The following is a 23,703-nucleotide window of genomic DNA, read 5'->3' as shown; positions in this document are numbered from 1 at the left end:
AGTTATCCTAAACGCTGATTGGCTAAAACTTTATATTAGTTTGGCTTCACCATGGCAACTGATCCAAGCACCAAATCACATGGGTAAAGTTGTGTACAAATTTGGACAAGGCATGCGTTAATGAAATCGGATAGCGTTGGTGTAAGAGATGTTTTGGGATGCTAGAGATGTAGCAGCAACGACTGGTGCTGCCACCTAGCTATGTAACTGATTCCTTGGTAACCGCACAGCCTCTGCATCATCTCTCGGTTCGTCCCAGTCTTTCTACAGCAGTGTGTGAGTGTACGCTTGGTGGTCGGAAGTAAAGCACAAGGGGATTTCTGTGTCTGCACCAACACATTTCCTCTAGTGTTCACTGTCTGCTTCAGGGGGATACCACCGATCCGTATAAAAGGAAGGCCACATAGACCTTCAGTAGTTACAAAAGTCCGGCTCCAGAACCGCCTTGCTATTTAGTTTATACCTCACATTTTCTTGTGTAACTTAAAACACAAAACTTGTCACCATGTCTGACCGTATGAAACCCATGGGAATGGACCGCGCTCTCACCAGCAAGGTAAGGATTATATTAGTTATGTTAATTATATGTTAAGAGAATTTTATTAATAATTCATTGTCTGCTATTTAAAACTGAATGTGCTTTTATGGTTTTCATTTTTGTTTTATTAATTTGTTTCGATGAGGGTTTTTTTCAGGTCCGGATACATTTTCTCTTTTTTGTATCGTTATTTTATTTCAGCGTCAAAGATTCAAACAAATCAAGGATTTATTTCCCTGTGCGATGGTAGATTCACCGAATGAATACGTATATCACTTATTTCAGACATACAATTATCCGTTCTATATAAATCAGTATAGGGGAAATATATATATAGTAACACGTACAAATCTCGGGACACAAAACAAATTTAAGTAGAAACAGTAAAATATACAGAAAACACATCAACAAGGTCAAATTTAAAGTAAATAACTTGTGTTAAAGGTCTCGATAGACAAAAGTATGTATAATTTTGACAGGCGAATTAACTTCCGGGTGTAACCTGATCCGCTACACTAAAGCAGGGCCACTTAAGGCATTCAAAACATTCCTGGGCGAAGTACTATACTTATATACGACAACAGATAGAATCTACGTTTAACGTATACTCTATATATCGGAAGATAATAATATCATAGGGATATCTGAAATACTGATATTTATATGTTTCTATACACTTAAGATCTACATTTCATCTGACTTCCTCCCAATTCAAACTAAATTCTTACAGAAGATATCGAATATCTAAACATACAGTTAAACTATGAACCTTTCTGTTATTTGTTAGGTAATTTATCGATCATACAGTAACTTTGAAGACAATAATGATAATTCACAACATCGTAGTTAAAACGTCGCCATTGCAGGTGTTACAGTTGTTTCAGGTAGATTCCCCATGGATACATTTCATATTTTCATGGGTTCTAAAGAGAAGTTCGAATGCCCTGTCATAGGAACTCGTTGTCATCCAATCGGAATTGCATTCCAGAACGCCAAGAATTACTCATAAGCGGTGTTTTGTCAATTTTCGACCCGGAACAATCTAAACCCAGCCTTTCTTTGTAACTTGATACCCGAGTGTATCTATATGAAGGCTAACAAATTGCTTCACCCCTTTTTCTCGCGCATTTCTAAAAATAGCCCAACGGCTTGGGTTTCTACCAATGGAAGCCCGCATTGCAAGCACAACGATCATGTTACAAGTCATTTCGTTTCGTCTGATTTTTTTACTCCACATGATTTCGTTTTTGTGATAACCGGGTTTCTAGTGTCTGGTACATTTATTCGAAGATAAACATAGTTCAGTAATTAATGGGGTTCTAAGGAGGGAGATATATTTAATATGACGAATTCTTGAAATATTTCATACTCAGCACTTTTTTGTTTGCACGCATGTATTTAACTATTTTTAGATTTACACTCACTTGTACCAAATAGGGACTCTAAAAATACCTCTGTCTACTGTTTCACGAATCTTATTCAAAATATTACATGATCAGTATAAAATTACAAAGTTTCATATATAATAAATAAAGCGAATTGAAGCATGATTATACCTAATCCCTGCCAACATGGACTCACGAAGTCATTAAACTATCTCCATACAGCACTCAGGAAACGTGACGGCGAAAACATGCTATACAACATAGGTCAAGTACACTGTAGTATTTATGGACAAAGTTAAACTTCAAGGCCAACTGCACTTACATTTTATATACACTATACATTATAATATTATACATACGATGATTAATTTATAGTGCCATGTTTGGATTTCCTGAAACCCTTCAACTTAAATGATTAACTAATCCTGCATCATATGTCTGATTAATGTCATACATGTCTATACTTAAACTGAAGTAAAACTCTAATACATGTTACTCATGTCCCACAAAAGCAATATTATTAATATTTCCTTATATCACATAAATATCACAACAAACATAATCTTCAATAACATATATAATCATGCATTAAACATTGTGGTAATCATTTACAGCCCTTTATAAAATCTACATGCGAGAAACAGATATATATATAAACCTTATGGGTAACCTGAAATTTAACAGATTTCAACAGATCGTAATATATTCATACCTCCTCTGTTAAGTTAATTTGAATGTGTATCTATTTTTCGAACCTTTTAGTATGTCCTCAGAGATAAATAAAAACCTTTAAAAAATACCAAATTTGTACTATGGGATGGAGTTAATAAGTCGAAAAACTGACCTGTATTATCTGCATACAATTACCATATATATTTCATCACTGACTAAATCATTGCAAAGACAATACCTGATATTTTTTATCTGTACCTTACAAAAAATCTATTATAGATCATCTATACTTTACAAAAACCTATTGTACATTTTCTATACCTTACAAAAAACTATTATCATCATCAACATTATTTTAGTACATATGTATTGAAATAACATCTCACTTTTAACGTTATTTTACCACTTCATTTTATTTAATTTTTATATCATATTAAAACACTTTTCTCCTTTTGACAAAACAGAGTGGATGTTTTCATGGTTTCTGCCTAAACTTAAGTGTTTTTGTATCTCGTATCGTATAAAAATCTTAATATTTCTTGATGTTTTATCAGTAATACCAACCATAGAGTTGAAAACACTTTGAAGGTAAAATGGATACCTTGAAGAATCAGCAAAATTCGAGATAAAAGATCCACTTTCTGTTGCCATAGCAACACCACGTCAGCTGGCATGGTAATGCCATGCCAACTGTACATGTAGGTATATCCTAGGTAATATATACCAGCAGTTGGCTGTCAGATACATCCAGTTTTGATCTATCCTACCTGGAGCCTTAGCGGGGCCCAATTGGGGTAACAAATACATTTTATTACACAAAATATTCTAAATTATTCACCACATTGAAAAGGAACATAGTATAGACTAAGAAAGCTCTTGTTGTGGCAATTGTAAGGATTAAAGAAAATATCTTTATATTATCCTATTTATTGAATTTTTGGAAACCCCTTGTGTACCCCTCACAATCAGTGTTTATTAACGAGAAACAGAACAAACAGGTAGGGAGAAGGTAAACATAAACTGTATGTGGCTTTGGCATCACCTGACATTACACATATACATACACCCTAACTAGAAACTTCTGGTAATGATAGAAACAAACACCAATTACCATTCTATTGTCTGCTGCCAAGAACCTGTACCATTATCTGTTATGTATGCCTTTGCTATATCAGACGGGGAATTATTCTGTCAGCACAATTTTCATCACTCCAAGCAGTTCATAACATTTTTTTTTTATCAATTCAGAAGACAAATAACTTTTTTTCTTTTTACTTTTTCATGGATAACATTCTAAGCACTACTAAGACCATGTTAAGTTATCGTTAGTAGTATTACTTAGCTGGAAAAAAAATATCTCCCAAATATTTTTATCTATTTTTTTTAGAAGAGAAGTTAGTCTAGATTGGTATTTATCAGTTTTTTCCATAACATATACATGTGATTGATTTCGTACCTTCTGTTTCTCCGCACAAATAAAGTAAATAAAATTGTTTCAAGGTCAAGGTTCAGGTCTCCGACATGTCTACAAAACACGCGAAACAATTTCCCTAGTATAACATTTTATATAATATTATCTTCTTCAGGTTATTTCCATTTGTTGACCTCGTTTGGCCTTCTCGTGCAATGCAATTTCATGCTATTTATTTTAAGCAGTTAATCTAATATCACGTAATGAGGTTATTACGAGTTTGGCGAGAAGTTAAACTTGGGGAGGATGAAACTGTTTTCAGATAAGCGCCGCATCTGGTTATAATAAAACTGTTCATCATCCAGGAAACCTCACCGAGTTCACAGAATGAATCCATAGTTCATAACTCTGCCCCTCCGATGTTGTTTACATCTGACATGTTTGTCTCGTAAGGTGTGAAGGAAGAAGTGTAACAATATCTCAAACAACAATAGAATACAATAAACACAATGATAATGATAAATATATATTACTCAGCGCGTATGTTAATCTCGAACTTACATGATGCCACTGTTAAATATAGCATCTGATATTAGAAATGATATTAAGGCATAGGTAATTATTCAGGGGCATAAAGAACAATGTTAATCATCAGAAGACATTTTCTTACAGAGTGTGATCTACTATAGCAACGTATTATTTAGCTTTAACGATTAAAACAGAAAAATTATACCGGGGTACACTATTTGCCATTTCACTTGTCCCACACACAGTTTTGGACGTTAATGGGAACTCACCCCTTCATGTTTTGATTAAACACACGTGTAAAACATGATCACAAATTATACACTCAATTATTTGCCACGCGCTACAGCCACTGGCGCACGTGTTGATGGGGGATAGCACTCGCGTCGTACTTTACACCAAATTGACAACACATGACAACATTATCACCGCCTGCAATGTATATATATATATACTTACTGTACAAGGTGAAGGCCTTTCTCCTTATGATAAACACACACAACATATAACCCAATTTATTGCAAGCTTGCATATTCTCATATTTACATGGCTAATGAATAATGTACCATATATTTAGTTTAATGCATTCATCTACAGATCTGCTGCTTGTGAAGAGGGCTGCTTCGCTTTTTCGCCTTGAAAATACAACTATATATTCATGTTAAGCCAATTTTCATTATGCTATTCGCTAGAATTGCAAAACTGAAAAAATGAAATAAAAAAGATAAAACAACATTCGATAACATCTGAAAAAAGTCGCAATATCATTCAGTATTCGCCAATTGAAACGGCGTTTTTTATTCACAGCATGGAAATCGGCCGAGATATTTGTTCGGCAACCTTTTTTCCGTCTAGTGACGACGTGATCAACAGTTTATGCCAGAATTGGTCTATGGGCAATGGTTATAAGGAAAATTGGCCTCACTTACGTAATAACTCACACACGTGCTTCTATGACGTAACATGTTCTGCTCCACTCTGTAGTTCTTGCTTGTGTGCTTACTGTGAATATATGACATGTTATTGTTCGATTATCCTCTATAAGTGATCCGCTTCTTGTACACTGTACGTAGCCGGTTTGTATGCCTTTACGGACTCTGGGACATTCTGTCCTTGTATATATACAATTATAGAATAAGGATGATTCAGTACGGATATTGGCATTTTATTTAATTATGCGGATATCAAATCAGTTATGGTTAACACACTTATTTTAATAACAATGGATTAAATAATTAAGTAGGTATTTAACAATATGATGGTACCTTTTCTCAGAAAGAGCGATATGAAATGGTTAAGAACTACCTCCGTAACGCTATGATGTGGATGAGTACGCTATCTTTGTTGCTCTCTCACAGCTTCATGTGCATGGAAAAACTCGTTTAATGCTGTAATATATCTAGGTCAAACAAGAATACACATTATGTACGTCATGAATCAATTCAGATGCTACAAATTTTCGAAATAAAATATCACAACACTGGTTAAATAATAGGAACAAATTCTTGTTTGACTTGCATTGATGTCTGCTAATTACAAAATAGTTCACATTGTAACGTTCAATTCGAAGATTTCAATCTTTTCTGAGACGATTCATCCTGTTTGTCTCAATTTGTTCTGTTTTTCTATATCGTCGGCTTTGTTCTCATCTGTTCGTTTCACTTCATTTTCCTTTTGTTCTTTCTCTTCATATCTCTCTCGTTACTTCTCTTCATTTTCCTGTTGCTGTTTCTCTTCATATCTCTCTCGTTACTTCTCTTCATTTTTTTTCTCTGTTTCTCTTCTGTTGCTTCTCTCCATTTTCCTTTTGTTCTTTCCCTTCATATCTCTCTCGTTACTTCTCTTCATTTTCCTGTTGCTGTTTCTCTTCATATCTCTCTCGTTACTTCTCTTCATTTTTTTTCTCTGTTTCTCTTCTGTTGCTTCTCTCCATTTTCCTTTTGTTCTTTCCCTTCATATCTCTCTCGTTACTTCTCTTCATTTCCCTGTTGCTGTTTCTCTTCATATCTCTCTCGTTACTTCTCTTCATTTTTTCTCTCTGTTTCTCTTCTTTTTCCTGTTGTTGTTTATCTCTATTTTCCTCTTCTACATATTTAATAGGGAAATGCAACGTTATGTTTGTGAACTATGATAGGGTTTGCATGGTAGCTTACGCTAGGTGATGTTCTAGAAAATGTCTGTTTGCCTAATTATTATGTCGATGTTTGCTTTTGATGTTTTATGTGCTTTTTACAGGAAACACAGGTTCTATATGCGATAAAAATTATCAAACAGAAGGTAACAAAGTGTATTAGCCCCACCTCGATCCACAATATCCTGAAGGAGGCCTGAATCCCAAGTCGCCCACCCGTCCCAATTTATGACCAGTCCTAGTTTGTGATTTTTATCATATTATTTACATATAATTTCCACACCATATCCTGAAATCCTAACATAATGAAGTTCGATCCAGAATTGTGACTCTTGTTTCAAAAATAGAGCCCCCATTATGTTTTCCTTCCTGAATCCTAGCAAGCCTCCTCGGTTGAAATGAGCAATTACGATTTAATATTCCACATCATAAGTCTACCATTGACTGATTGACACTGTCTCCCTAAATAACATTAATGTGGTACCAGGATTAGGCCCATTACAGTGGACTATTTATAGATCTGTCCACAAAGGGTCATACACCTATTGACCCTATTGTATCGAGAAGAGACTGTCCTATTACACATAGCTTAATGATCTGGATTGATAAAGAAATCTGTATTTATATCTATAATGCTTCATCTACGCAATGCACATCAATGATAATCATAATGTTCATACAAACATGCATTGCTATTTCTTATAAGAAAAAAGTGTAACTTCCATGACTGACAAATAACTAAATTGTTAATAATTAATTAATGTATAGTGTAGTTTCAGCTAGTTTCATCATTTGTCCACACCCTGTCTACACCCCTACACTACACCTACACCTCCAGCATAGGATCCTGGTCCTGTTGTGTTTTCTTATTTCCAAACGAACTTGTTGTGTGTTACCAGTCCTCAATGGCCCGGTTGTGCAATGCTTAACACAAAATTTAAGATCGTTTAGATGTGTTAGCCTATTGCTTGACAAAGAAACAGAATTTTCGGAGGTTCACAGACAGTTTTTGATCAATATTTCCAAATATCAAATTAATGTTTAGAATTCGATATCATTGTTATACAATGATTATGCAACATTTGGCTACGGTTACAAACTTGAATTTTGTATCTGTAATTACCGAAATCAGTACAATTTTGACGAAACCCCTCCCTTTAATGAAGATAATAAATTTGTATTAAGCATTTATAATGTACAAGATTATCATCTCGTGATAAGATTGTCACAACCATTCTGGGCCAATGTTACTGTTGTCCAAATGTATGAGCATGACATACTAACATATGTATTCTATATGTATATATGTGCATTCATTTCCAGATGTAACGTATGTATGAACTTTATACTACTATGTGTTTTCTACAATGAATGTATCATTGCTTTTCTGATAACAATTTCTATTTGTCAAAATTAGGATATTATGTAGCTTTCAATGTACTTCATAACACGTCCACAACAATATTTTTACAAAAACCTTAAGATCTACACAAGAAAAATATCAACTTAACTAATTGCCGCAGTTACTTTTGACTATACACAAATAATAAATGATGTTTTTCGTCTTATTAGTCTTTTATGGCGATATTTGCTTAAATTGTGTTGTGCACGTGATGTAAATGAGGTGTATAACAGCATATAATAATGAATTGCTTATCAGTTTCATTGTCTGATCAATAATCGTAAATAACTTCAAACATGTATGTTTGCTAAAGCTGTTGCTGAGATGTATCATCTTGTTCTCTTGTACTCTTCTCTTTTCTGCGAAATATATTTCATATAATAAAGCTAATAATTTTTGAGGGCTTTAAATACTATTGCAACTCATTTATATTTTTCTGCCATAGATGAAAATTAAAGTTATCAATTCATATTGACGAAGATTCATTGCAATGGTATTTATGTAGCCTTGTTTTAACCAATGCTTTTTCTGTGGAGATAACTGGGTCAACTTTGTTTTCAGCTGTCGAAATATCATTTTTGTTGTTTTATTTGCTACTGTTTAAATCAAATGTACACGTGTACACATGTTAAATACGCATATGTGTGTATATATACACATGTTTAGTACATATATGTGCATATGTGTACATGTCTTACACCCACACAATCAGATAATCATTTGATCGATGTTGTTTTACTCTAATCAGTCAATTGGATAAAGTAATCTTTAATCTTTTATTTTCTAAAAATCAAGCAAAATGTCTAAAATTATGTTCATTCCAAATTAAAATAAAATGAAACAAATTTGGCTCCATTTTGACCCAGTCATGTCTATTTCAACTCAATGTCTCCGCTTCATCCTTGTTTCAGTGACTACAAATTTCACGGTTTTTTTCAAAAAGAAAAACCTTATACATTAATAACATAGATTTAAAAAGAACATTGTTTTATTAGAACAGAAACTTTAAACACACGAAAATAAAACTGAAGTTTTAAAAGTGATTTTTGAGATACTGAGACAGGGATCATTCTCAGAAAGTTCTTCTTCACATCTTTCAGATGGTTATCTTACTGTCTGAGAAGGTCAATATCGACAGCTGAACTGTAGCTTTAAGATGGCTAGTCATGCAATGGTGAATCTTGAGAGAGACCAAACCATCGTGTAGGTTTTTATCACGTGTATATTGACATAACAAACAGCTTCCCTTTATTATAATATTTAGAAACATTCAGCACCTGTTATACAACACAATGCAATGTAATGCGCCTGTAGTTCATAACAATCTTTAAATCAACACTGACTTTTATAAACATATTGTTTTAACATGTTGATATTGGGCACGAATCAACCGTTTCCTTTTCAGCTGTTTTATGCTCTTTGTTTTAATGGAGTTATCGTTCGTTGATTAATGTTGATATGGAGTTATCGTTCGTTGATTTGTATGGATTTGCCGCTGAAGTAATCATTATCACTATTTATGTTTTTGTTGACAGGTATGGTTCACGTTATTTGCTTTCTGTGTAAACCCTCATCATTACCAGCTTATTTTACTGTTATTTTTTATTTCACATTCTATACATGTCTTACTAACAATATGTTTGTATGTTTATTAATCAATAACTCAAGTAAATCAGGTTTGCAAATGCACACTTAGATCAATAAATAGGGTTCCGACCACTTCACCGACAAACGACTTGATTATTAAACGTGACCTTTATCAAACCATTGACAAAGTGAATTGATACGACAAGGTGGAATTTTTTACTACATCAAAATGTTTTATCAAGTTATGGTGATAAGCAAATTTTGTTGCCCAACGTTTCGTGAAACTCTAATAATATTTTGTCACATTTCACTGTCATTGGTTGATATTAAGGAAACGTTGAAATTCAGTCCATCAGCCCTACATCCTGATGCCGTCACCCTTTAATAACTTTTTCTCTCTATAACCCATTCTACTGACAGGCGACTGAAAAGGTTGTTGAACGGCAGAATTCAAGACGAAATTTATCAACCATTTCCCTCCACCGAGATATGTCTGCTTCGAAAAGGGTATTTGCCTGATGCGCATTACGCATGTGCAATACTCAGATATATGAGTAGTTAATCACCTAGGAAACCAGACTCAAAAGTGACGTCACGAAATGTACTTTTGGTGCAGTATTTAAGTAGTTAGTGTGAGAGTAGATAACACTTCAATCTTCATTAGGTAGGTCGGGAGTAAGCATGTTCCCATAGCGTATCTATTAGGCATCTGAACTAGTGTAGACCCAAGATTGAAATAACCAGGAGAAAACATCAGTTGTTTTTTTTCTTCAAAAATAAAGATAAATTTTAGGATATATCTGTTTCATTCAAGACTTTCGTTGTTCAATAACTTATATATATATATCTATTGTATTAAACTGAACAAAAGTCAAACAAGTTTTCTTTTATATAAGAAAAGACTTTCATATATATAAGAACAATAACTTACATACAGAATATATATATATACTTGTATATATAACAATCCTGAGAGATTCGACATCGACATAGAAGCAGAACTGCATGGTTTAGTATAGAAAAAAACGTGCATGTTATCTTTATAGGCAGCCTTACACAGCAAGCTTCCTCTCACTTTAAATTAAGAGATGTAGACATTTATCTCATTTCCTGAGTAGAACCCCGTATCTTGTTTATACATAGGAACAGCTGCCCAGCAACTGGTGCGTAAAATTCCTGAAAGTATGACGTCATGGCTGGTATAGATATAATGCATCTCTATGAGAGTGACTCATCGTTTAACGTGTGTATTTTAAGGTCTATGTAAATACTACTAGCAGTCTTCAAGTGTATAACTTCTACAGGAATAGCCGACATTCCTCTGATAATTGTGGGAATTATCTGCCTCACTCTCGTTTCATGAACTGTCAGTTATAATAAGGATAACATACAGAAAGTTCAAAATTCATATACAAATACACTAATATATTATGGTACACCTTCTGGTTAGAAACGACAGCTACAAATGTGTTATTTGATATAGATATTATAGATATAAGTGTAGATGGAAGATTCAGGAATCAGTAGAATTTCATCATCATATCAACATAATGCTTCTCACATGCTAGAGAATGTAAGATTTTTAATTACTTTTTTTCTTATCAGATTAAAAATATGCATCATCGATGATCCCTCATTCTCGAACTGACCCACACCATTATCATCTCGAAATTGCCAAAGTTCTATATCCTCCCTACTTTGAAATCACTGTAGCCTTATAACCTCAATACTCATCGAAGCAATAGGCTTCTCTTATATCAAGCTCATCCCAATACTACCACTTATTCTTAATGACCCTAGTAGTTATATCACTCACCATAGTACATATAACATATATTCGAGAACTAACATATCTAGTGTCACCCATTGAATGCCGTAACTCATATTACTTCAATATTCAATACTTATACCAGAATTAATGAATGCTAAAAATCAGTTTCAAAAGCAATATTGCGATTATTTCAAGTATGCAAGCAACCTATGTTGTTTCTTATTAACATTTGCGAAGTAGTTGTTTTTCTCGGTTCATTGATTTTAGTTGTAAAACGTCCGTTTATAATTTTATTCTATTTGCTTCTTTAGAAGGCTGCATTGTCTCATATAGCTTGTTATATTTATAATAACTTTTTTTCATTGTTCCATCAATCATTGCAATTTTGATTTCTTTTGTCAAACGCAATTTGTTTATATTGATGTTTGATGATAACTGCTGTATCAGTTTAATTGTTGTGATGATATTATCTTGTATATATTACTGTTATCCATTGTCTTATGGAATTTATGTTCACGCTCCTTATTTGTTTATTCATACAGCTTTTATGATATATAGCATATTTCGGGGGTTCATGACAGCAATAACTGAACCGTACCAATAATGTTTTTGTCATCAATAAGTCACGTGATTGATAAAGATACATACTCACACATGTCTACCAAAACTCCGTTGCATTATGCTTATCCCTAAAAAATCTGGAACATCCTTATCATCCCTGCGAGATAAATTGGTTTTATTCCTTGTATATATCATTTTTAATGTAATATCATTTTAAATGTAGTATATTTTTACGTCCGAAAGATGGATAGCGAATGTCACCTTGAATTGACGTTGTTTTGAATTACTTCCCTGTGGTAAGGAAAGCAAAACAACGTAAATACAGATTTTCTCCAGAACATTCGTTGTATTACTTGACAAAATGTCGGTGCCTGCTCTCTCACCCGCCATATCAACATGATATCTCCGCCTCCCAATCCACACAAGGCTTCCTTGTAAATACCTGGCTACGAGCCAAGAATCTCCCACACCGTACAATATTGTTATCGCTGAGGCAGAAACAGTAGCCTACCTCCAGATAACGGGCCGGCCAAATATAGGCCCTCCCTACAGTCTATAGACTGGCTGGCCAGGTGATTACAAGTTTCTCTTCTTCTCCCGCTGCTTATTTTCATATGAAACATCTATGGCTTCTTTGAAAGCAAATCATTTGATACCTAGTCAAACAAATCTCACAATAAACTATAGTACACCATTATTTTGTAATATGGAGTTCTTATTTTTATAGCCCACTTTCAGATATAAACTCAATTCCAATTACGTTTTCATAGTGTTGCTAATATATATGTACTGTACTGTATGCCAGATATGTTCTGCGTACATTACGCTACACTCACAACCTTGCTTTGGAATATATTCAGTGTACTATAGAATAATCTGCTACATGGTTGATATTTCAATGAACGAAATTGAATATCCGTGTGCGGAAACGGTCATTTAGCATACTGAATACCGAAATCCCTTCTCACTCAGTTCATATAATAGTCCTGCTTACTCTTGATATTGATCTTGTTGTACTTGGTATCTTAAGTCAAATTGAACATGTTTGTAAATATAAAAGCAGTGTGGACATTAAGTATGGTTCGGTACTGAAATTTTGTTACGTTTATATTGGACATTTACAACATATTTGTCAGTGATTCGAGATATCCCGAGGTAGCCGACTACATTTTATATAGCGTTTAAAGCAGAATTTTCAGTTATCAGGGTTTGGGGTAACAAAGGTAACTGGCGGAATTAGGAATGCCAATAATACCAAATCGTCAAGTCATAATGATTGCTGAAATATGTATATATTGTTGTAGCGCAAGTTCATCATAACGCTAATCTTGTTTAATTCAAATTAGCGCTAGAACTTGAGTGCGTCAATATACTTACGATTGCAGTATACTAGACATACTGTTATTAGTCACACTTAACGACCACAGGCGTCATATGTATCATTTTACTACAGTCGGACCTCTTTATCTCGAAGACCATGGGGGCCATGAACATATTTTAAACAGGTGTGTTGGTCGCCAATGACAACAATGCATTCCCAGAAATAACACAAGATAAACGGTTTTGGTAACACCAAAATCCATCACTGCATAGCAAGAGGGTGGATTTTTGTGTCAAAACAAAAGCAGACGACAATGTTTCATTAAGAGGGTTTGTTTCATTTGTTAAAAACCGATGTGCATATTAAATAATATTGATTGTGACATTTTTGGGAGGTAATATGTTAATTTTTAATATTTCTTCGTTTTATAGTTGGGAGCCAAGTACGACAGTGCCTCTGAGGCAGAAGTAAGAATCTGGATCCAGGAATTGACCGGAGAAGATATTGGACAAGGTCCTGCCGCGGTGGAGAAGAACTTAAAAAATGGCATTGTACTTACCAAGTACGTTTCTTATGTGTTATGTGTAGATTACTTTATTGTCATAACATGGCTTGTCTTAGAGGAATACTAAAGTTTTGCCTGTTAAAAGAGTGGGAACATTGGGGAGGGAATTGATTCGATATCCAAGTACTTCCCATTATAACGATTTACATGGCAACTGTCGACTACTGACGGAAAGTATAACAACACAAAGACCATAGGAATAGTTCATGATCAATATATAGTCTGGGATGTTCGAGACTTGTTGATATGTCTAGTTGTTTCTTCGCCACCATCCCTATTCTCATTTTGAGATGTGACTTAAACCGGATTTGACCTAGATTTGTATGACTGGTGTCATTGATAAAAGAGGAGACGCTTACCCTTGGAGAACACATAGTCTTGTCCCACTTGTACCTTTTCGGGAGTTTCCATTCATATCTATGTTTTTGGTCATATTTTGTCCGCGTTTCATAGATGTTAAGGTGAAATTATGGTTTCGTTATTATGTCTGTATTCTCTGTGTTTTCATCAAGAAAAATTGAATATTTTTTAATTAATCAATCACATGTATCACATGAAAATATAAATCTTTTATAAGGTATAAAGAAACCGACATGTGAATAACACCATAGATCTAACACAAACTCATTAAAACAAGAGCAAAATGGAGATCTACAATGAAATCCTTGAAATGGTCCCAGGAAAATAACACTCAGTGACATGGAAGGGAAAATATAAGCGTCTTTTAGTTCATCCACGTGACCTGCAATGGAAATCTAGTAGTTCAAATATAGGTAAAGTCACATTCTACCCAATGCAAATAGGTTGGTGACAACGGAATTACAAAATATATTAGTGAGTACATAATTATAATACCTAACGTCCTCTCAAAAAAAGAAATATCAAACCCCAAAAGTAGGGTACGAACATATATTTAAACTACATAAAATTAATTAAAATATCTCGTCTTATTATATCTTATAAGTACGTTTGTTTAGATACTATTTTAATTCAAGGTATATTTTCGTGTAGTGACGAAACCACCACCTGACGTGTGTCTTATCATTTTCTATCTATCTTAAATTGAGAAATGATGAAATTCAATTGTACTCCATCAGTAAATTCTGTATGAAACTCTCGGTCTTACAAGCGCTTCTTGCAAGCGATAGTTATTCAGACATTTTTATTATTTTTTCTTCTGTTTATATTTCCTATACCCTGGGTGCCTTATGTCGGTGTTAATTAGATATATGTCTATACCGTGGGTGTAAGTTTTTCGTGTAAATAAGATATATTTTTAAACCATGCGTGCAATTTGGCAGTGTTCTTGAAAAGGACCAGGTGTTCCTGGGCGCAAGCGTCTTCTGTTTCATCGACGACAAACGCCGTACAAATCTAGGTCAAATCATTTTAAAGTCACACACACTCAAAATGTGGTAGGCTTATACAACGCCTGATTTTAACTAGAGGATGAACATATAAACTTAAAATAAACCTTTGTGTCAGGTGTGGTCAGACAAGATTATCATTTTTTTAGTTTCTATTTTACTTTCTTATTTTTTCAGATTATTGCAGAAATTATATGCAGGAACAGCAAATCTCCCCCCAGCAGCACAGAACTTCAAACCCTCATACAATGAGTCGGAACTCGCCTTCAAGCAGGTATGAACATTAAATTTTAATATTGCAATTCATTGACTTCAATACTGCATAGTTGTTAGATGGAATTGGGCTAATATTTCGCGATCGTCTTAATCGGATTTAGACCGCGGGAAAATATGTTTCGCGCAACCACGCCTTGTAAACACTCTCAGTCTGCAGTAAACACCTCTGTATATGAGTATATTAATGCTCTGTGGGTATTAAAATTAGCGATATATTTAATGTCCTCGAATACAGCTAAAATCCTCCGAGAATATACACAACCAACTATGCAGTATTACATTTTCTTAAAAGATCACAATCACGGTGTTAATCTTGGATTTTAATTTTGATGATAAATACGTATAAATGACTGTGATGATGGCACAATGATAACAATGAAATAACATCACGTGACATAATGTCACGTTTTGTATTAAGATAAAACAACAAGTCCTTGTATCGTGTATATACATAGGTAGACGTCTTATAAACATTAAAGAGACAGCATAACTGTAGATCTGTATCAGTTATTCTGTTAACTCTGTTTGGTTACTTTCAAATTTGTTAAGGTGATGAAACTTGTATACAATTTATCCATTTTGTAATATTATGTCCTATTTTATAGTTCACAATTAATTCCTAAAGTACAACATTTTAAGCATTTAACATTTTATCTGCCTTAAAAGACAAACGTATCTAATGAATACCTTCTTATACATATTGGCTCAATGTTGTTTATAATATAAAAAAAAAATTTAAAAAATGCTAACCCGCTTTCATTTTCCCCGTCATCTTACCGTTACCAGAAGTAAATTTTATTTTGTAAAGTAAAAATTTGTGTTGAACTTTCATGCTTTTCTGACAAATTTCACATTTCCGTCATAGTTGTTACAGCGAAATACCATATCGATCAGGTAAACATTTTCAGGTCTACAATATCTACAATAATGTAAGAAAATAAACCTTTAGCATTTGCTTATGTCGTATCAATTATTTTTCAGATGGAAAATATTGAAAAATTCCTGAAAGGTGCAAAGTGTTACGGTTTGAAGGATAACAGCTTGTTTCAGACAGTGGACCTTTACGAGGGCCGTAATATGGCCATGGTTATTGCTACCATTCTTCAAGTAGGAACTGAGGTAAGTCTTGTTTTTCATACTGGAATGCTAAGTCACTTATGTAGACTAACCCTGCATCGTAACATGTATGTAAATGCTTGTTGATGTATGTTAATATTAGACATCATTTGTGCAATCTCTAGAAACTGGAATTCGTAAAGGATGATAAACCAATTGGGTTATATTTCTGTTATTTACGAAAATAGACGAAAATTTGGGAAAAAGTTTTGAAATTCAAATAAACTAAGAAAATTCTATTTTTTTTTATTTCTCAAATTTGAACTATCATGAATCGTTCACAGTAATTATAAATTAACCAACAAAATATTTATTCAGTTCAATACTAAATATGTATTAAAAGTTATTTTGAGATCGCACAAATGTCAATAGAGATGCTAATTAATATACTTATTACTCTACACATCTATCGCTTATCAGCATTTTTTTCTTTCTATGCAGTTTGCTTGTATAAGTTCACTTTTCTTGTCTTCGGGCGTCAGTATGCTTGAGCCGATTTTGTTCTCGTGCTTCCGTGCTTCTTCGTTCGTGCTTACGTGCTATTGAGCTCTACATGTCATAGTGTTCAACGTCAGCATCCATATCTGTGTAAGTACGTAGTCAAAGAAACGGTCAGATTGTTCAATATATTCTTATACACGAATATCAAAAAATATTAAAAAGAGATAAGAAAAAAGGAAATATAAATCACATTGATTTTTTTCGAAAACCTTTTGCCATTAGCGAGATACAAAACAAAATTAATTTGGAAAAAAAATGAAAAGTTTGAACATTCAAATGGGTGTTTGAACGCCATTGTGGTATACGATAAAGAATTATGTGAACAATCTGACGTTTATGCTAGCTTGTGGTTTCATTTTGCTCAGATTTCATCGGGAGTTTGTCCAAAGTTTATCACTATGCTTACTATCATAGTGAGCTCCAGGTGGTTAAAATGTAGACTCTATATCCACTGACCACAAAGTAGTTAACTTAACAGCATTCGTATATATATATATATATATATATAGATATATCCTGTATAGTGTATCGAGTAATTATGTGTACCGCTTTAAGCAAAATAGACTCTAGAGTTCTAGGGAATATCTATGTATATAGCAAACAAAAATAATCGAAATTCAAATCGCAGACTTTAGAGAAATAAAGACGTGCCAAAATTTCCACTAGTTTATTATTTTTTTGAAAACCACAAAATTAAAAAGAAAAGGACGCGCAACGCGTTCTCTTTGATAGAAGAATAGAAGATGGGAAGCCCCCAGGCCCAGATACTGACCCCGATGAAATCGATCTGCACGCACATGCCGCTTGTTCCAGTTGTACGTAACACCACGTCTAACATCAACTCCATCGGCCATGTATCCATGTTACTACAACGGAAGTGTTTGTTTACTTCTTGTAGGCTCAGAGGAATGGGTTCAACGGCCCAACAGCTGGTTCAAAGCCGACCACTGCTCAGAAGAGGAACTTCTCTTATGAACAGCTCAAGTCTGGTCATGGTACCATTGGTCTCCAGAGTGGCTCAAACAAATTTGCCTCACAGAAAGGTATGACGTCCATGGGTGCTGTTCGTCATATTTCTGACATCAGGGCTGATGACCAGGTGGCTGAAGGTCAGTCCATGCTTACTCTTCAAGCTGGAACCAACCGCTTTGCCAGTCAGAAGGGGATGTCCATGGGAGCTGTTCGTCACATCGCCGATATCAGAGCTGATCAGTTTGATCAACGATCTGCCAGCGACATCAGCCTGCAGTCTGGTACAAACAAATTTGCTTCGCAGAGGGGCATGACCTCTATGGGTGCTGTTCGTCATATTTCTGATATTCGCGCTGACGACGCCTGTAAAGAGGGTCAGACAATGATCCAACTGCAGTCAGGTACCAACCAGTTCGCTAGCCAGAAGGGAATGACGTCCATGGGTGCTGTTCGCCATATCTCCGATATCAGAGCTGATGATTTATGCAGAGAAGCTTCAGACACTGTTTCGCTCCAGTATGGTACCAACAAGTTTGACAGCCAGAAGGGAATGTACCCCATGGGAAGTCAGAGGCACGTGTCGGATATCCCAGTTAGAGATTTGGCCGAGGAATTGAGACCAAGATCGTCACACATGGACAGTAACGTCGAAATGGATATGTGAACAACATAATATATAGATATTTATCAAAAGAAGAAATTGAATTCAATTTTAAAGAAGGAAAACACCCTAAGCATAATAAAATGTTGCTCATCAGTTGATGAGATTTTCTCTTTCGAAAGGATATGCAAGAAGGGTCAGCAGAAGACACTTTCTCTATACCAATTAGCTACGACCAACAGAAGCTATACAAACGACGTCGTTTGATCATGTGATCGATCACATGAAATGTACGTGTACACATCTACGCAATGTTTGCTATTGTTGGCTTTGTCTGTCTGAGCTCTATACGGAACATTGGACCTCATCAGTACTTTCCCGTCCCTATGTAAAAACCGACCCGCACAACTCCACCCAAATATCTACTGAAACACCGAACCTCCTGCTCTTACCGTCCTTCTTAGAGACTTACTCTATATTTCTACTGGATCATCGTCTCTTTCCTTCCGGATCTGGATGCCGTAGGTGCTTTCCCTCCCCTCCTGGATTGTTGTAACTCCTAAGTATCTGTAGGATCCTGTTCCATTAAAAACGCCAGTGCATCTGCTATTTCCCCTTTGACTCTGCTACAGACATTGTCAGTGACGCGTCAGAGACAGAACCCTCTAGCGGAGCAAGGGGGAGATTACTCACTGTGTATCAGAGATGTGAAAATTCTTTCATTTAATATATAGTGTTATATGGTGCAATTTAACAGCGATGAGAGGATAATTACTTGTAAAATATGTAAAATTGGTTCATTCAAATCCGTATAAGATCTTATAAAAAATCAATTACTTTTTTTACATTTTTACATATATTCTATTATAATTTATTAATGTGTCGACGTGGCTGTGTTTGTGAATAAAGAAAATGTACATGTTTATACATTTTTAGCAGTTGTTTGTGTGTATACAATATAGATCTGCACATTCGAAAGTAAACAACCATCACCTTATGAATATAGTTGAAGTCGCTGCATTAACTGTGGTGTCCGAGAGAAAGTTATTGAAGTCAGAAAACTGCCAAGAGGGAATAGGTTCAGCGATTATGTTGATACATATCAAAACCTACCTAAGATTGGTGTAGATTTTCTTCTACAGTCAAAACGCATATCCAGATCAATCTTAGTTTTGAACGGTAAAACACATTGAAAACGTTGATAAACATGCTACCATGTATTCAGATTACTGTTATTGTTACTTGGTCAAATCCGGCTAAAAACTATTTTCTTGGAATTCTCGGTAGTTAATCAGATAACGTGAGTTTTCAACACGTGAAGAGGTGCACAGATGAAGATGTGAACTAGGATATCAGGTATGAAGACCAAATGGCATATATCTAATTAACATTTGTAAGCATTTGATACATATTTCGCCTGTACACCATACACATATTTTGCTGTAAAGACACAAACATGGTTCCAGTATTTCAATTCTGATGGTAATGTGAGTTGTGTAACTTCAGAAATATGCAAAAAGATATAATTGTAATAAAGAAAATTGTTTCGTCGTCGTTTTTTAAATTGTATCAATTTGATATAACTGTTGTAACATGATCGCTGTATATACGTATATCCTGCAATAGGTGTATCAGGCGGGCTGTTCGCATCAACATATTTCTTGTCGCCTCTCATTGTGTATATAATGTATACTAATATCCGGGTTACTCATAACATCAGAGGTTTACGGCGTTTAGAAGACATCAAACACATATTTTTTTGTTATTAATGTAAATGTCATTTATCTTTTTATGTCATGCGTATAAAATATAGTGATTATAGATCAAGAAATTAAGAACTGTAGAAAAGTAAGATGTATATAGCTTACTAAAAACAAATACCCTGTGTATTTCGACCGATTCTTAAAACAAAACAATTCGTCTTTCACTCTTTCTGTCCTATTCTCTACTGTTGCCCCTTACAATTAAAAAACGTCTGCACAAACAAATCATTCGTAAAATATTATTTTTGATAATTGAATTAATCCAAGATATACATATATTAAAACTACTGTAATCAATAAAACGTTTATTTGAGAAAATAAAATAAAAAATAAACTTTTATTAAACTGATTAATATATTAATTATATTTAAGCTAAAATACGCATAATGCTCTTGATAGACGCATGCGCACGAGCAATAACAAAACAGTATCTTAACACGTGACAGTATGCTAGTCCACGTAGCTTTCAGTGGTGTACGACACAAGATGCAAATGACATGCAAATAGATTTAGTGAACATACTTACGGGATATGTTGATATCTTATCCATGTTTTTATTACAGTGTACTTCGTATTAAAACATCTGGTTGACATTTGTCTATGAAACGCGTTTTATTTATCCATGAATATTATTAAAAGTACCAATTTTTCTAACTGCTCTAATATGTTTCCTTTCTTTCCAAAACATTATTCACTTTGCACTGAAAAGTATTTAAAAACACGTGTACTTGTCAGTAGTTTAAACATTGGTTTTTATTTGGAAAATTAAAAAAATGTATCAGATATTATTTATTCTAAAAAGCCAGATTTCATGATCCGCGCAGGCGTTTGGTGACCCCATTCAATTACGCATACATTTTGAAGTCTAACACAATATATTATGCTGAATATGTCACCCCTCTTTGCATCACCTACAGTACGTTGTCTGGTTAGTTTTCTATCCTGAAACATGAGTACCTGTTGTCTGATCTCTGTGAAATTGGACAATCATCCGTACATACAAGCTTTACGGTACGTTGCCGTGTTTTTTGTTATCCGTAACAGGATTAAAATAGTTCCTAAATACAATGAAATGAATTCGCGAATATCTTATGATTATCTGTATTACATTTGTATAACAATACGTTATCATGTAGCAACTCTCCCTAGTTTAGTGAGACATGTAACTGCAGTACTCTACAGTGAAATAACCAAACTATCAATTATGTTTAAGTAAGAAATATGTGAATTTTCTCGGATTTAAACCTATGAAAATACATTGTACCACACAAACATACATATATTAAGAAATGGGAATGTAACTGCAGTAAGTCATTTTGGTAGCTATTTCATTCACCTAAAAGCTCTTCCAACCAAGTCAACCCAGTAAGTGCTGAATGCGATTTAATGTTTTGGCAGCATTCTGATGAAATCAGATGTTTTAAAAGAAAACATGAATATTATCAGAGCAAAAAAAAAAGCTAAGCATATATAAGTCCACGCATACAGCCGAGATGTTTGTAGGATGAAAAGGGAGCTCATAATCTTTGAAATAAATAGTTACGCTGACAGAAACATAATTCTTCTGATAAGCTACGTACACTTACCGAAGTAAAATGTATTTAAGATTTAAAACGTCTATCGAGTAAGCTTTAAAACAATTTTTAGTTTAAGTACTTATTTGAGAGTAGTAGCTATAGTTGTCTCTAATCTCTAATCATAGTAGTATACATGTAGATTTACCTTGACATGATATCATTTTTCATTGCACCTTCGTTAACATTGGTTTGAAGGAGATTCAATACCAGATATCGATCTATATATGTGTTTCCTTACGCATGAACCCGTCGAATTCGATAGTTGCAAAGAATCTGGTTAAAGTCCTTTTGTGAAGTAGGATTTTTTTCCCAACGTAGTGGAGTGTGATTAGTCCAAATTAAGACTTTTAGTACTGCCGATGAAATCTTTCTGAATATCATGTCCTCTAGTGTTGGCTTTTTGTGTATTAAATGACGTAGTTCCAACTGCTCGTATTTGCTTTCTGATAGACACATTAGAATATCTGCGACATTTTCGCAGTGACAGACGAATTCATTTTTCATTCCTTAATGATTATATACCAACGTAACAAATTCGTATAAAACATTCTAAGAAATACAAGTTTCAGGTGATACTTATTTCCTTCTAGGCACAGAGACATGGTTTTAACGGTCCAACTGCAGGATCCCGACCTTGTCAATCTGCTAAGAGGACATTCACCTACGAGCAATTGAAGTCGTCCCATGGAACCATCGGCTTGCAGAGTGGATCAAACAAGTTCGCCTCCCAGAAGGGAATGAAGATTGGCGCTGTCCGACATATTGCTGATATTAGAGCTGACGATGCTACACAGGAAGGTCCAGGGCATCATAACACTCCAGTCCGGAAGTAACCAGCATGCATCACAGAAAGGCATGACGGGATTTGGAGCCGTCCGCCATATTGCTGATATTCGTGCAGACGACCTTGACCGAAGTGCTTCTTCCGAGGTCCCTTTACAGTACGGAACCAACCGACATGCGAGTCAAAAAGGAATGACAGCTTTCGGTGCAGTCCGACATATCTCGGACATTGCTGTTTCGGATTTAGCAGAGGAACTAAAAAAATAACATATTAAATAGCATGAAATGCTAATCACGTGATTGTTTTAACGACAACGATTAATGAAGATCTATTTAAAAAATTGAATCATTGCGGAACATTTGACATTAATTGTGATATATTGTGAATTGTATAAGCATTTGAAATGCATCTGGAAATTGAGGACAATTTGATGTTGTGTTGACGCATGCGTAATACCTATATTTTCTATCACAATCCGAATTATATCAGACGTGTCATAACAAGACCTATTAAACGGATAGGTACTAATTCACATTGTGTAGATGGTGGAGTAAATAAATAATCAAGGTTAGTGTAATGTCTAAAATGTACACCAATACGCATGTCAGTTTATTTAATATGATAATAATTATATAATAGAATTCCGATTTTCATGAAAGGCCAATACTGAGCATTACCCTGGTTGGGTGAAATTTACTGGTGTTCCAGGGCTAGAATTTAATGGAAAGATTAGCTTTTCTAACGAGATGTAAAATGGAGTATTTCTGATTTCATAGTATTACGGACAAACTGTATCAACCTCCGATTTATATAAGGATATTCCGAATGATAACATGGGTCATTCGTAGCTCAATCCCTTGAGTATTCAGCATATAAC

General features: G+C 34.5%; 1 protein-coding gene across 5 annotated transcripts in view; it reads left to right on the top strand.

Annotated features, from left to right (window-relative positions):
- Positions 1 to 206: 206 nt before the first annotated feature.
- Positions 207 to 23,703, top strand: part of LOC117340594 (transgelin-like) — a 33,193-nt gene continuing 9,696 nt past the window's right edge. Inside the window, exons 1-6 of one of the 5 annotated variants that reach the window (XM_033902356.1) lie at positions 207 to 556; positions 6,767 to 6,808; positions 9,165 to 9,267; positions 13,736 to 13,866; positions 15,414 to 15,510; positions 16,494 to 16,631. In XM_033902356.1, the coding sequence (XP_033758247.1) occupies positions 16,494 to 16,631 (138 nt within the window). In that variant the 5' untranslated portion in view covers positions 207 to 556; positions 6,767 to 6,808; positions 9,165 to 9,267; positions 13,736 to 13,866; positions 15,414 to 15,510. Of the gene's footprint in view, positions 557 to 6,766; positions 6,809 to 9,089; positions 9,268 to 13,735; positions 13,867 to 15,413; positions 15,511 to 16,493; positions 16,632 to 18,027; positions 19,628 to 23,703 lie in introns of those variants that run through there. The other 4 variants (XM_033902355.1, XM_033902354.1, XM_033902358.1 and 1 more) reach the window with 4 other exon arrangements.

The sequence above is a fragment of the Pecten maximus genome, chromosome 13 (genome assembly GCF_902652985.1).
Source record: "Pecten maximus chromosome 13, xPecMax1.1, whole genome shotgun sequence".
Classification (NCBI taxonomy): Eukaryota; Metazoa; Mollusca; class Bivalvia; order Pectinida; family Pectinidae; genus Pecten; species Pecten maximus.
Note: the sequence above shows the minus strand (reverse complement) of the source record. Positions and strands in the feature narration are given on the sequence as shown.